This window comes from Halichoerus grypus, chromosome 9 (assembly GCF_964656455.1).
Source record: "Halichoerus grypus chromosome 9, mHalGry1.hap1.1, whole genome shotgun sequence".
In the NCBI taxonomy this organism is placed as follows: Eukaryota; Metazoa; Chordata; class Mammalia; order Carnivora; family Phocidae; genus Halichoerus; species Halichoerus grypus.
In genome coordinates, this window is record NC_135720.1 from 61,884,478 (window position 1) to 61,899,701 (window position 15,224).

A 15,224-nucleotide genomic window follows, 5' to 3' on the forward strand; every position below is an offset into this window, starting at 1 on the left:
TGTGCACTCTCCCATCTGTTCCTCCCCTAGCCTTTGCCATCTCAAGAAATGGTACCATCAACTCATTTTCTTAAGCCAAAACCTGGGAGTTCTCCGTAATTGTTAATTGCTCTCTTACCTTCATACCTTCATATAACTCATCAAAAAAATCCCATTGCCTCTGTTTCTAAATATATCTTTAAAGTTGTGTGCTTATCTTAGTCTTACAGTTTCACATAACTGTCTTCTAAACTTTGAGGTGGCAGGAGGAGACAGAAGTAGAAGTAAAAAAAGTAGACACTTCAATTTTCTGTGATGGAATAACCATGCATGTTTGTTAAAAAGTGACACACCACTCAACCCCAGTCATTCAACACTTATTTAAAGCTTACTATATAACCACGCACCTTCAGATCTCCCAGCGTGTCTGCTTTGTATTTGAACTCACAGTCTGTTTTTCTGTTATATTGCAAGTCTCACTATTTACTTTCTAACCAGTCTTCCTGCTTCTATTCTTAGTGAATTCATTCTCCATGCATGATCAAGAGCAGTATTTTTGAAACAATCACGTTACTCCTGTGCTTACAGTCTTCTAGTGGTTTCCCAGCATATGTAAAATAAAACCCATACTTCCTATCAAGACTACCAAAGCCCAAAGGAAACATGGTCCATGGATATCTCTGACTTAATCCTGTAATACCAAGCTTACTGCTAATTTCCATGTGTTTTCTCTGCCATGAGTGCTTTTGTTCAGGCCTTTAATGGTTGGCTCTTTTTCATTTTATCAGCCAACCCTCAAAAAGGTCTTTTCATTCATAGCTTCTGATATACTAATAATCCACATCCTCTACCACTATCTGCCAGATTACCCTGCTTTGCTTTGCTTTGCACAGCAGTCACAACTGTTTACATTTATCTTGTTTGTTTCAGTGTCCTCTTTTCCCGTTCTCCTCCAAAGTGTAACTTCTGTTAGTGCTTGTACCATGTCTGACTTATCCTTTTCTCTATGCCTAATACCTTAGAATAGTGCCTGGTTTATATAGTAAGCTTTATTTTTTTTTTAAATTTTTTATTGTTATGTTAATCACCATACATTATATCATTAGTTTTAGATGTAGTGTTCCATGATTCATTGTTTGCATATAACACCCAGTGCTCCATGCAGTACGTGCCCTCTTTAATACCCATCACCGGGCTAATCCATCCTCCCACCCCCCTCCCCTCTAGAACCCTCAGTTTGTTTTTCAGAGTCCATCGTCTCTCATGGTTCGTCTCCCCTTCTGATTTCCCCCCCTTCATTCTTCCCCTCCTGCTATCTTCTTTTTTTTTTTTCTTAACATATATTGCATTATTTGTTTCAGAGGTACAGATCTGTGATTCGGCAGTCTTGCACAATTCACAGTGCTCACCATAGCACATATAGTAAGCTTTAAATAAGTAATTGTTGAGTAATTCAGTGGTGCGACTTTTATTTATTTTTTTTAAGATTTTATTTATTTATTTGTCAGAGAGAGAGACACAGCAAGAGAGGGAACACAAGCAGGGGGAGCGGGAGAGGGAGAAACAGGCTTCCCGCTGAGCAAGGAGCCCGATGCTGGGCTCGATCCCAGGACCCCGGGACCATGACCTGAGCCGAAGACAGACGCCTAACGACTGAGCCACCCAGGTGCCCTTCGGTGGTGCGACTTTTAAACAAACATGCATGATTATTTCATCATAGAAGTTTGATTACTGACTGCATTTTTTTCTTTTTTTTTTTTTTTTTTTTTTTTTAAAGATTTTATTTATTTGACAGAGAGAGACACAGCGAGAGAGGGAACACAAGCAGGGGGAGTGGGAGAGGGAGAAGCAGGCTTCCCGCGGAGCAGGGAGCCCGATGCGGGGCTCGATCCCAGGACCCTGGGATCATGACCTGAGCCGAAGGCAGACGCTTAACGACTGAGCCACCCAGGTGCCCTTCGGTGGTGCGACTTTTAAACAAACATGCATGATTATTTCATCATAGAAGTTTGATTACTGACTGCATTTTTTTCACTTCTTACTCCTATTGCCATTTCTTAAGAGGTTAAAATGCATGTACTCTGCTAATCTGAGTCTCTCCTATTCCTACAAAGAATTTGACCTAGTGCTTAAGGATGACCAAGTCCTCTGGATTTGTGTACATTTTAATTATTAGTTCATTTTTGCTACTTCATTCTAATTTGGGTTTCTTTTACATTCTCTGGGTTTCCTACACCATTCAGTTATGAAACAATTATGTAATTTTTTTAAGTGTTTTTTTTTTTTTTTTTTAAGTAATCTCTACACCTGACACAGGGCTCAAACTTATGACCCCGAGATAAAGAGTTGCATGCTTTTCTGACTAGGCCAGCCAGGCACCCCACACCTATTGTAACCTTTAAGTAATTGTGTTAAAAGTCATGTTGAGTTATGTAATTCCTATTATCTGAGTATGTGAGTAGTCTCTAAAGCAAATTTTTAGAAGTATACCTCATGCTGATTTAGAACTTCTGGTCTGAAGATGAGAGTGGGTATGATTTGGTGATACATATTCATTGTCTTTTAGAAGCAGGTTATCCAGTGCAATATCAAGTAATAATACTCATGTTTCCAGAGCCCATTTACTTTCCCACAATTTCAGTTTATTTTTTAGGATGGTATACTAGAAGAACAATTACGAATGCATCTTCACTGTTGTTTGACACTTTGTGATTTCTGGGAGCCAAACATTGCAATAGTCACCATTCTATGGGAATATTATAGTAAGAACCTGGTAAGTAAATAGAATATGAATTTGTTCCAGGAATTTGAAGAATCTGTACATATGTGAGGAATGTTTTTATGGTTTAATTAAGAATAGTTATCTATAGAGCATTGACATAAGGGAATGAGCATTTGCGTCCCTTTTCTCTTAAGAGGGAGAGTAAGCAAAGTAGCCAAAATTGTACCAGAAAGATATTTTTTTAATCCTCATTTATTCATATTTTCTAACAATTACTGATTACTTGCAACACATTGAACAGTTAATACTATCCCGAATGAGACATAGTCTTGGCATTTGAGTTGCTTATCGGCTAGTGGGCAGATACACATACATTGTGGGGGGAAAAGTTACAGTACTGTGGAATGCCAAAGGACAGAGTATCTGACCCAGTGTATAGACTTGTGGAAGACTTTAAGACGTTGTAATTTTTTAACTGAGGAATGCATGGAGTTTACAAGTACAGAAGAAAAGAGCATTCAGGCAAAAGGAATATTATGAACAAATGTATGAACACATAAAAACATGACCTTTTCCTACCGTGTTAAATAAATAGTTCTGAATGATAGGTTTGAGATAACTGTGGAGAGAGACAGCAGATAGGGAAAGTAGGTAGACAAGGTAGTCAGTGGCTAGATTATGTGCATGTTGAGTTATGATTTATTCTGGAGACATAGGATACCAAGGACGTGACATTTTAGATATGTGTGTGAGAAGGTTTTTTTCTGAAAATGGTATAAATGAATTGGGTGCCAATTAGTAGTCCAATGTAAAAATACATGCTAATAATGTGGTGAGTAAAATAGGGTTTAGAAAGGAGAGGATAAGTTAGGAAAATAAAAATTTTAAAGGTAGATTTATAGGATTTAGTTACCTTTTATGTGTGGGGAGAGAAGATTTGGAATGTTTGGGTTTCTGGGTAAATAGTGAACCCCTCAGTCAAGATAGAAAATGGAAATGGGAGATTTATAAGTAAATTACTAGTTTATACATAATGGAGCTTATGAAAAATGAGAAAAATACTTTTCTTTGAAGCATAATTTCAGGCTGATTGGAGAAATGACCCATTCTAGTTCTGAGGTAACATGTATAATATGAGTCTCTAGTGTCTTGTTGTATTTGAAAGCAGGGAATATCAAAGTAAGATGGAGTCCTGTCAAAATGACACAGGAGCCAAATTGAAGGAGCTCCTGTTGCCCTGATGCTGGGTAGATTTTGAGCATAAGAAAGAATAATGACTGCTGTGGATTAAAACTTACAAAATACATTTAAATCCTTAAGTGTATGATGCCTTTAGAAAAGTTACTATTCTGAAAAAAAAAAAAAACCCTCATTATTCTGGAAAAAAAACCCTCATCATTCTGAAAACTGTAAATAAGGGAAAATATAAACTATATTTTAGAGTAACCAAATTTCTAAGGAGCTAATTGAGAAGTAATGATAGAATTAGAAAATTACTATTTGTACACCTGATGAAGTAAGGTATCTGGGCAGTGATCATCAGTGGCTGCTAAAACTGTTTAGTGAAAGTCTGGTGGGGATCACTCAAATGAATAGATCAGGTTGGCAACACACCCAATCTTAACATTACAAAAGGAATGACACAACTTATGTCTCTCTTTCCTAAATTACAATAGGAAGTGCCCAGTACCATCAATGGAAGATTCTTATCAGAAAACTCCACTTGCATGAATCTGATCAGTCCTCTAGATACAGCTGCCAATTTACAGAAAAGAGAGGGGATAAAAAAATACATTACATGACACTAGGGAGATATAAGCAGCTAAATCCAGATTGGAGAAAATTCTACACAATAAATGACCTGATATAAAAATAAATGGTATGACATAAACGCTGGGAAACTTCAAGAATAGAAGAGATTAAAGAATTCTTATTTACTCAGACTTAATACTTCTTTTATTTATTTATTTATTTATTTATTTATTTATTTGCTTTTAGAATAGTTCTTTCAGCATCTCTTGGCTTCCTTTGAAAGGCCTTACATATATCATTAAGTCACCCTTGTCAATGCTAGAAATGGTGAAGACCTGCTGTTGTGATAAACAAGATAATGACCTTTATAAATCCAGCAGTAGTTACACCATTTTCCTTTGCATTTTGGCAAAAGTTGTTAAGAAAGCAATGAAGAACAATGGCCCTCATCCTTGGAAACAAATCAAAGGAAGGTAGGTGCCATATCTTTCTTTGTCATGAATGTTCACTGTAGAGAAGCATTACTTACTGTTTGTATTTTTTTAGTTAACTTGTGCTTGGAAGTCTTTGTGGTTTATACATTTAAAATATATCCCTTAGTGTATACAGGACAACAAAACATGTAGCCTTTTGATCCTGCCAATTTGTAACAGGAACAAGTTTAATATCTATAACTTGTAGAGGATTTTAGTTTATCTCATCTGTCCTGAAGATTGAAATTCCATATATTAAAGTCAGGGCTATTAGAGAATGTTTTTCTTGCCAAAATTAATTGTAATGTTATTATATAAATTCAATGCATAAAGTGTATTCAAAGTTATAGAAATAGAAAACATCTCCAAATCATACATTGGCAGGTAATGGAGTCAACCTATAAAACTTGGTGTTCTTTGAGTCTAGTAGTCGCATAGTCCCTGCTCCCTTGAATGAAAACTAACCAGAGGATAATAGGACGAAATAACTTGATTGTTCTCATTTGGGGAGTATGCCCAGTTTTCATTTCTGGCGTAGTAAAATAAACTTTTGGTCACATTCATCTGTTCTCTTTTTTTTTTTTTTTTTTCCAGAGTTTTGCTTGTTATGTGGGTATGAGTTTTGTCTTCCCTTGTTCTACTTCATTAGCCCTTTTTCTAGCCCTCTTTGTACCACTTGCTTATGTGATGGGAGCTCTTGCATCAGAGTAAGAATACCTTCATATTCTAGGTAGGGACTTCTCAGGAATCACTAAATGAAGTTCCTATTTGATTCCCATATACTGCTTGCAAGGTTATAGTGATAACAGTAGGACTGTTTTTAGAGTATACTTTTTTTTAATGGTAGCTTCTTTGTTAAACCTCCAAAAATTATGCAGCTCAAACAGTTTTTTCTTTGGTCCCGTTTGCCAGTTTGTTTTTGAATCTTAAATCATTTTGTGGAAGACCTGATACTCAGAACTTTATCTAAAACAAATCACTGGAATGTATTCAGTAACAATTCTATTTATTCCAATTCTGATTCCTTAATTGGTGAGAGAAAAGTACATCAACTGTTAAATTATATTAACACAAGAGACTTTTAAGTGGTTAGTCTTGGACATTTAAACACTAACCGTTTTTCTTTATGAGTAGGTAAAAATAATTTTTTCCAGCATTTTGAATTGTCTTAGGTATAATTATAGCAAGAGCAGATCTTTGTGAGGGGTAGAGGAAGAAAGAGTTTAAGGAAAATTGTATAAAATTGTCCTGTTAAGATTTCTTTAAAGCACATCAAATTGTACTGAAGGGAGTATATATTCTTTATTTGTCAATAAAAATTAAAAAAGGTGATTAAGAGTTCTAAAATAATAGGATAAGCCACATAATGTATGAAAAGAACATTTCTGATGTCCTTTGGGGAAGACCACTCAATCCTTTTATTTAATCATAGGTGGTTGCTACATCACTGAGAAATTTGAAGGTATGGGCATTCTGTGAGTCTGTTTTCAAAGTAGAAAAAGTGACATGGCAGCATCATAAGAAAAATTAGCTAAACTTAAAGTAATGAAACTGTCATGAGTATTGAGTGAAATGTTATTCTAAAAGATTGATATTTGTGAATGAAAATTTTATACAAGTAATTTTTTTATGTTTTGCAGGATATATTCTAAATTCCATCAAAAAAGAATGGAAGAACTCACAGAAGTTGGTCTTCAGAACTTCTTCAACCTTTTTCTACTGTTAGCAGCTGTCGCAGAGGTGGAAGATGTAGCAAGTCATGTTTTAGACCTCCTAAATTTCCTCAAGCCTTCCTTGGTAACATCTTCCATCATTTGGAAGGGTCAAGTGGCCTTCCTCTTGATGTATACCCAGAAAAATCTGGACATTGGTGTTCTGGCTGAGAAATGTTCAGGTGCTTTCCGAGAGAAAGCAAAGGAATTCTTGGTATCCAAGAATGATGAAATGGGACAAAGACAGACTCTCTGGACACTTCTTTCCATCTATATTGATGGTGTTCAAGAAGTGTTTGAGACTAGCTATTGCTTGTATCCTTCACATGAAAAACTGCTTAATGATGGATTTAGTATGCTTCTGCGAGCTTGTCAAGAATCTGAACTTAGGACAGTACTGAGCTTTCTACAAGCTGTTCTGGCCAGAATCAGGTATGTTTTCCAATAATATACTAATTCATTGATTTATTTTATGTCATCACCTATGTTGATTCTATATTAAAGTTTTCCTTTTGACGTACTCATGAAATCCAAATGAAGAGAGAGGAGTTGGTTTTACTGCTACAATGGCATAAATCAGTACTTTTCAAACTATTCTTTCCAACAGTAGTTCTTTAAAAAGAAAGCTCATGTGCAAACACATAAAACTAAATGCAGAGCACCTCTGGTGCAGTCCCAGGACAATGCCTCTTCACCCCGCCTTCCCTTCCTACCTCTCCTAAAACAGTATGATTATCCAGAGGAATGTTTCAGATATTCTAAAGCAAGACCATGAGCTCAAATCTGTGGTGGCTTTTACTGAAACACATGCATTTTGTGCCCTTAAGGAGATTTTGACCACACTACCATTTTTAAAAAAGTAAGTTTCTTTAAATTATTTTGCTGCAGAGTTGTAGCCTCAACTGCCTGAAATACTTCCAGCTGAAACAACGTATTCTGAGAGAAAAATAAGATTGTTCTATTTATAATACCAATCACCCATATAAAACTTAATGTTTTTAGATCCATTTAATTATGCAAATGTGCAGATGTACTCAGACCCAAGTAATAAGGGATAAGAATAGTGGTTATGATATTCATGGTTTTAAGGCCCTTTCACGTAAGTTTTATCTTTGAAGTACATGTTCTTAAGAAGTTAGATACTACCACTCAGTGTAGTTAGTCACTTTCACTGTAAAGCTGTGTAAAAGTTATGTGTGGAAATAGGATTTTTTTGAAACCACGTCTAAAGTTAATGAAGAGACTGCTTCCCTCTTCCTAATACCACTTTACAAAAAAGTAGTAACTGGTTATCAAAGGTAGTAAGCTTGACAAATTTTTCAAATTTGGGGAATTTATCCATTACTAATTTTAATTATTACTAGTTTACTTAATTTGCTTTATGTTGGGCTATGCATTCATACTGATTAATCTGTAGGTTTTTGCTCCTCATTAGATATTGTGTCATTTTTAATATTCGCCTGCTCCCCATCAGTTTAAGTTCTAAAGATTTAGCCAAAAAAATAAATAAAACAAAATAAAAAATAAAGGTTTAGCCAAAGTTCTTGATCAGATAATCATCCCTTTATCCCCCAGTGTGAGCTATATAAAAGCAAGAATTTTAAAGATCTCAAATTTTGGGGTAGATGGATAGATAGATAAGTAAATGAATAACCAACATCATTAGAAGATACTTCTACAAATTCTGGATCTTCTCTGTGAACCACATTTGTTTTTGGTCTAGTAGAGTTTATTAGCAGATATTATACTTTCCCAAGTGCTAAATCCATTTCATTTTTAAATAAATGATAATAGTATTTCTCCATGTTTCTTGGGCAAAATTAGAAATTTCCATATTCTGGGACCATTTTTTGTTTGTTTATTTATATTTATCTGAATATACAAAACAAGAAGGAAGGAGGGACCTAGTCTAAACAATGCTGGTAATAAGGAGCTACAGCCCCCAAGATTTATGGGCAAGGGGGTAGAAAATGATGAAGCCGGGATTGTGGGCATTGTGGGAAGAGTTAGTCATGGAAACAAAGTGGCAGAATCCATATATTTTTCTGCCTATTCCATTGAAAATGCACATTTCCTTTCAAACACCTTAATGATCTTATTGCTTCTTACCTAGAGTTTTGTTTTATTTAATTGCAAGTGCTATATATTTTCATGGTTAAAAATTACAAATAAGGTATAAGGTGATAAGTAAAAGTTCCTTTCCCCACCTTTACTCCTTTATTCTCTAGTTCAGTGGTTCTCAACTAGGGATGAGTTTCTCTCCCAGGGGACATTTGGCAGTGTATGGAGAAGTTTTTGATTCTAACGACGTGGTCAGGGAGTGCTACTGGCGTCTACTGCTAAACATCTTACAATGTACAGGACAGCCTGCACACAAAGAATTATCTGGTCCAATCTCTTTGGTGCTGAGGTTGAAAACATTGCTTTAGGGGTGCCGGGGTGGCTCATTCAGTTAAGGATCTGGCTCACAATTTTGGCTCAGGTCATTATCTCATGGGTCCTAGGACCAAGCCCCAGTCCCGATCAGTGCGCAGCAGAGAGTCTGAGAGTCTCTCTCTCCCTCTCTCTCTCTGCCCCTCCCCCCACGCGTGTGCACCTGTGTGTGAACACTTTCTCTCTCTTTCCCTCTCTCTCTCAAAAATAAATAAATAAATCTTTAAAAAGAAAAACATTGCTTTAGTTTTAGTCCACAGAAGTGCAATGGTTTCTCATAGAATCTTCCAGATTTTTTTCTCATATATAGGCTGAAAACAACAAAATAGATGATTTTTGTTCTGCAATTTCTTTTTTTCACTTAATATTTCCTAGGCAGCTTTCCATGTTAATATATGGAAACCTCTCTAATTCCTTTTAATGGCTACTTAGCATTTCATTATATGGTTGTACCAAACTTTATTTAACCAATACCCTAATAATGGGAATTTATATTGTTTACCATTTTATGTTATTGTAAACACAGTTTTACTTAACATCTTCATATGTGCCTTCTCTGTGTGCTTTAGAAGTGTATCTTTAATTTCTAAAAATGAGTTGGTGTATGTGCATTTAAATATGGATATTACCAGATTTCCTACCAAAAAAAATTTTTGTGCCAGTTTTTACTCTCCCTAATAGTATATGAGAAAGCCTCCTTTCTCATGTTTAGATTAGTGTATGGAGTATATTTAGAAAATATACATTCTCGGGTAAGAAATTAAATGCAGAAATTTGTTAAAAATGCCCATGGAAACATGGTAATAGGAGAATGGGACTTATTTTGAAAGTTGGAGAGGCTTTAAAAATGGAAATAAAAGTAATAAAGTAAGAATTTTTTTTTCCTATTCATTTACTAACTTCTTTTTATCCTTAAGCTCCTACCTAAAACTGTTCTGGTCATTCTTCAAAAATGGTAACTAGAAACACAAGAATAACTCTTGTATTCTTAAAAGACTTAGAGTTTACTAATACTGTCTCATTTACTTCTTTGCCTACCTTGTCATACCTGTTCAGAGATGAAGAACTGGAAACATGGAGACTTTTTATGACTTACTAATGTAAGTTTCAGTATCACCACTCAGGCTCTAACCAACCAGAGCTACCTTCTTACGCTATTTTTGAAATAGTTTACAAATAACTAAACAGAAACTAACCATACCACTATATTTTGTATAAATCAACAGGCAATTAAATGAATGACATCCGCAAACTGTTTGTTAACCTGGAAGTGTTACCCCTATTCATATACTTCTGTGTGCTTTTACCCTTTATTTTTGCTACAAAAAACAAAGGGTAGTTGCTTTCTGATTACTTTGTTATTTATTTTACAAGTTAACATTTTTTTTAGTAAGTCATCAGTTGGAAAAAATGAATCACAAAGAGGTGTGAAGACAAGTCATGTTTTATTTACAGTTATTTATCTTTGATTTATTATCAGCATTATTTCAACCATCTAAATTTCACTTGTAATAAAAATAAATTTTTGTTCTTTAAATTCAATTTAGTAAAAGTCCTTCAGCATTAAAGCCAAAGCTATTTCAAAATGTTGGAAAAATTCTGCTTGCAACTATCTTGTAAATCATAACACATCTCTGTTAATCATGGGCATCACTAATCAGAAGTACAGAGGTAGGAATCAAGAGGGCATATTAAGATTATCGATTATATAAGGTAAAAGCAAGTTTACATTTATATTGGAAATTTCTTTTAACTAGATTTCATATGGGTTTGTAGTTTGCTGTCATCTGGAGCAGGGGCAAGGAGTGTGTTATTGATCTGTAGGACTAAGCTATGGGGGAGAAAAGGACACAGATGTTTGTGTTGATAACATTTAATTCCTTGCACAAATGGTTAGTTTTAGTTTTGTTTTATACTGCTCAACTATGATTAAAAACAGTTGGTATAAGTGAATGTCTAATCACATATCATTTCTGTTGCCATAATTATAGAGCATTTTTTTTTTAAGATTTTATTTATTTATTAGAGAGAGAGAGAAAGCACAAGCAGGGGGAGCAGCAGGCTTCCTGCTGAGCAAGGAGACCGATTCGGGACTCAATCCCAGGACCCTAGGATCATGACCTGAGCCGAAGGCAGACATTTAACCGACTGAGCCACCCAGGCATCCCTTACAGAGCATTTTTAACAGAAGTATGAGGTCAGTGTGTGAATCAGAATGGTGCAGTAGTGTGGGGGGGTCTTCATTAATGCTGTCCTCATGTAGGCACTACCATCTCTTAAATTTCTGAAGCTTGCATAGTAATTTGCACACAGTTTTTCAATGAGACTGATTATAATATATAATAAGAGGGACTGAGACTTGGACGGTTTTGTTTTATTTCATCAGTCTTGGGGCTTCCAAGGCAGATACTATCAAGACAGATGGGCTGTTAGTTTGGGATCTTTTGGGGGAGAACCCCAGAGATCATTCAGGATTATTACCTTAAAAAGAAAGAAAGAAGGAAGGAAAGCAGAGACGGGAAACACAAGAAAAAGTCCTCTCGATATTTGATCATAGAGATGTGTTCCTAATTTCTTAACCCCAAATCTGGAACTTCTTTGAGGATCTTTTCATAGGAGCCTCTTAGGTATGCTATAATATTAGTATTACTTTTAATATTATTAAAAAGTTCAAAAACATTTTGGATAGTTGATAAAGACTAAAGAATAGGCTTCCTCCCCCCCAACCCCCCTTTTAAGAACAAAGCTAAATTCTTTGAATTTTGGTTTAGATAAGGAAGATGGGTTACATAGATTGATGATATTTATTCCTGGCTGCATCCCTGACAAGAAAAAGAATGAAATACTTTACCTTAGCAATCTCTTATGTGTTCAAATTCAGGTGGGAATAAGGTACCAGTCCTTGCATAAATGTGTGAGTGTGTCTGTTGAACTGGGTAATAGTTTTATAACTGTATGACAGAGAAATTATAGGTAGGAAGGAACTAAGATCACTGATTAAAGGGAGAAGCAGCTCCCCCTAGGCTGTTAAGAAATAATAACTTCATATGCCACTTTCTGCTAACTAGAGCTAATGGCCCACCAGAGCATTCTTTATTGCTGATTAAGTAGCATTATGAAAATACTGACTTGGTTATGTTAACTAAATGCCTCCATGTTTAAAACTTCGAATGTCAAACAGTTTTAGCAGTCATCTTTAACATTTCACATTACCTTTCTGGAATCACATTTCTAGTTCTCACTTGCTGTTATTGGAGGTTAATATAAAAATGGCAGCTTTCATTTGTGGAGTTAGGTGTAGCCAAAAGCTTTTCTTTAATTATATCCATGCATGCTGCTATAGTTAAGGGTCTGTCAGCATTTCCATTATAAACCTCCATTTTCAGGGTTTTATAACACAGCTATGAAAATTAGCTCTGGGCAAAAACTTGACATACAAGGCCTCATGAGATTCTCCCTCCTCCCATCCCCCTTTTTCATTTTTACTGAAGTAAGGGTGAGTGATTTCAAAATGCCTTTTGGCATCTGCAAATATCATTTGGAGTTTAAAAAGAAACAATAAATTTTCAGGCTTTGTACCTGTTTGTTCTACCACTTAAGGGAGGTTGTGGACTTATGAATTTAAGCCAAATGGATATTGATCAACTGACGTCCTATTTTGTATTAAACAAGAGCCTGGTTTCAAAAGGAGTCTAAAAGGCAGTTGAAAACTTGCCTAAAATGTTAAATATTGAGACTATGAAATAATTCAGAAGGAATGATTGGCTTCTTTTTGATATCCTGTGTGCTGAAGTAGAACTCCTTAAAAGATTAAGACTCCTTTTTCCTGGCTTCAAAATACATTTTGAAAATACACGTATTTTTAAATTCCTTTTCTTTTCCAATGAGCCTAGATGTTCATCCATTTATTATATATCAGTTTTGACATTTGGGTTGGGGGGGTGTGTGTGTGCATGCACATGCATGGAACTGTGTTTATTATTCCCCTCAAATATTCTTCTTGCTGAATAGTTCTAGTTATTTTAACTTTTATTAGTGTAGTTATCATTTATACTAAACAAAATTTTTTTTAAATCTTCAGTGAGAGAATTGAGGGTTTTCTAGATAGAGAAGGGGGTAGTATGAGAGGAAATGTTCTCATGAGGGATGGCTGTAGGCCAAAAACTTTACATGGTTTTTCAGGAAAAATAGAAAGGATGCTTTTGATAGCATGCAGGCCTTTTCTTCCTTTTGTGATTGGGTGTTCTGTTAGTATGAATAGGTTACAACTTGTATATATGATTTGATGCGATTTGATTTGATGCAAATTTTTGGCAGTGTTCTAATAATTTGGGAGAGGGAGCACATGAGTATGTTTCATGGCAAACTGTATTTCCAGTTTTTATTTGAGAAATCAAATAGTTATATTGCTCACTAAAAGTGATCTATCGGGACTTCTGGGTGGCTCAGTCGTTGAGCGTCTGCCTTCGGCTCAAGTCATGATCCCAGGGTCCTGGGATCGACCCCACATGGGGCTCTCTGCTCAGCGGGAAGCCTGCTTCTCTCTCTCCCACTCCCCCTGCTCGTGCTCCCTCTCTCGCTGTGTCTCTGTCAAATAAATAAAAAATAAAATCTTAAAAAAAATAAATAAAATAAAAGTGATCCATCTACCAGTTTTGGTTGCTTCAGAGACAGCATAAGCACCTCTAAGGGAAAGTAGTGTAAATCTTAGTATTTTGAGAATATATAAAATGTTAAAGATTTTTTTGTTATTAAATATTTTATTTCTCTTTCAACTGAGATTTTACGTGTATACTATGAATTATTATTTTGATCTTATTTACTATTTACTAGGCTTGAATTTTGCAAAACATATATGTTTACTAGAGCCTTTCCATATTAGATATTTTATAAGTTCATTCAGTTATATAAACTACACACTTTATTAACTTGGAAATGTTTGTGCACTTTTTTTGTATTTTTCTAAAAACAGAGGTTATCTACCTAATTTTTCATATATAGGAATTAATATTTGGGTCATTTAGTTTCCAACTAGTTCTATTACATACACATGAATTCTCCTTACATAAGTATAAAATAATTTTGAAATATTTTAAAGGAAAACTTACGTGTCCAAATCTCAGCTTTATTGGTAGAATGAGGGTAATAGCACATACTTTACTAGGTTTTTTTGAGGATTAAATGCAATAATTATATAAAGTTGTTGGCATAGTGGCTGGCATATCATTAAGTGTTCAATAAATATTAGAAGTTGCTATTATTGTCATTACTATTATTTTCAAAAGAACCCATAATCATTTCTTTGTGCTATACTTTAAGCCTGACAACCTCAGTAGGTGTGTGTGTGTGTGTACACTTATCTTGGATAGTACTTAACTCATTCCTAACATTGTACCTTTAACATAGTGGCCGTTCAGTAAATGCTTTTGGATGTGTGAATGAATCAGATCATTTTAAAAACAAAGTCCAGATTATAGGGAACACAAACATTGCCTCACATTCTAGAGCTGTTGGAAATTGTGATCCTATAAATCTGAGATGCTAAGGATCTGCTGTAGAAAAAAAAGTAATTTTTTAAGATAGAAATGTAATATATAAGTATGTCTTTCTTTTCTCTATATATCCAGTTGATTGAATTTTTTTAATGTTTTCTTTAGATGATCTCTTTTATATCATTCCTTCTTTATTCTCACTACCATTTCCTCCATTTTTAGACCATTATTAATGTTTGCCTACTCTCCCTGCCTCTGGTGCCTTCCCTCTTCAGACCATCTTTTTTTTTTAAACAACTTTATTGAGATATATTACTTATCATATAATTCACTTATTGGCCAGCTTTATTAAGATATAATTCGCATACCATACAATTAATGGTTTTAGGGGCACCTGGGTGGCTCAGTCATTGGGCGTCTGCCTTCAGCTCGGGTCATGATCTCAGGGTCCTGGGATCGAGCCCCGCATCGGGCTCTCTGCTCAGCGGGAAGCCTGCTTCTCCCTCTCCCACTCTCCCTACTTGTGTTCCCTCTCTCCCTGTGTGTCTCTCTGTCGAATAAATAAATAAAATCTTTTAAAAAAATGTTAATGGTTTTAGTATATTCATAGAGTTGTACAGTCATTAGCACAGTTTTAGAACAACTTGTCACCTCAAAAGGA

At 35.2% G+C, this 15,224-nt stretch overlaps 1 protein-coding gene across 3 annotated transcripts in view; it reads left to right on the forward strand.

The window, feature by feature from the left end:
* MMS22L (MMS22 like, DNA repair protein) overlaps positions 1–15,224 on the forward strand; it is a 131,516-nt gene that overhangs the window by 39,911 nt on the left and 76,381 nt on the right. For all 3 annotated transcript variants that reach the window (XM_036101480.2, XM_036101478.2, XM_078054971.1), the window contains 3 exons: positions 2,633–2,752; positions 4,700–4,926; positions 6,567–7,070. In XM_036101480.2, the coding sequence (XP_035957373.2) occupies positions 2,633–2,752; positions 4,700–4,926; positions 6,567–7,070 (851 nt within the window). The remainder of the gene's footprint in view (positions 1–2,632; positions 2,753–4,699; positions 4,927–6,566; positions 7,071–15,224) is intronic.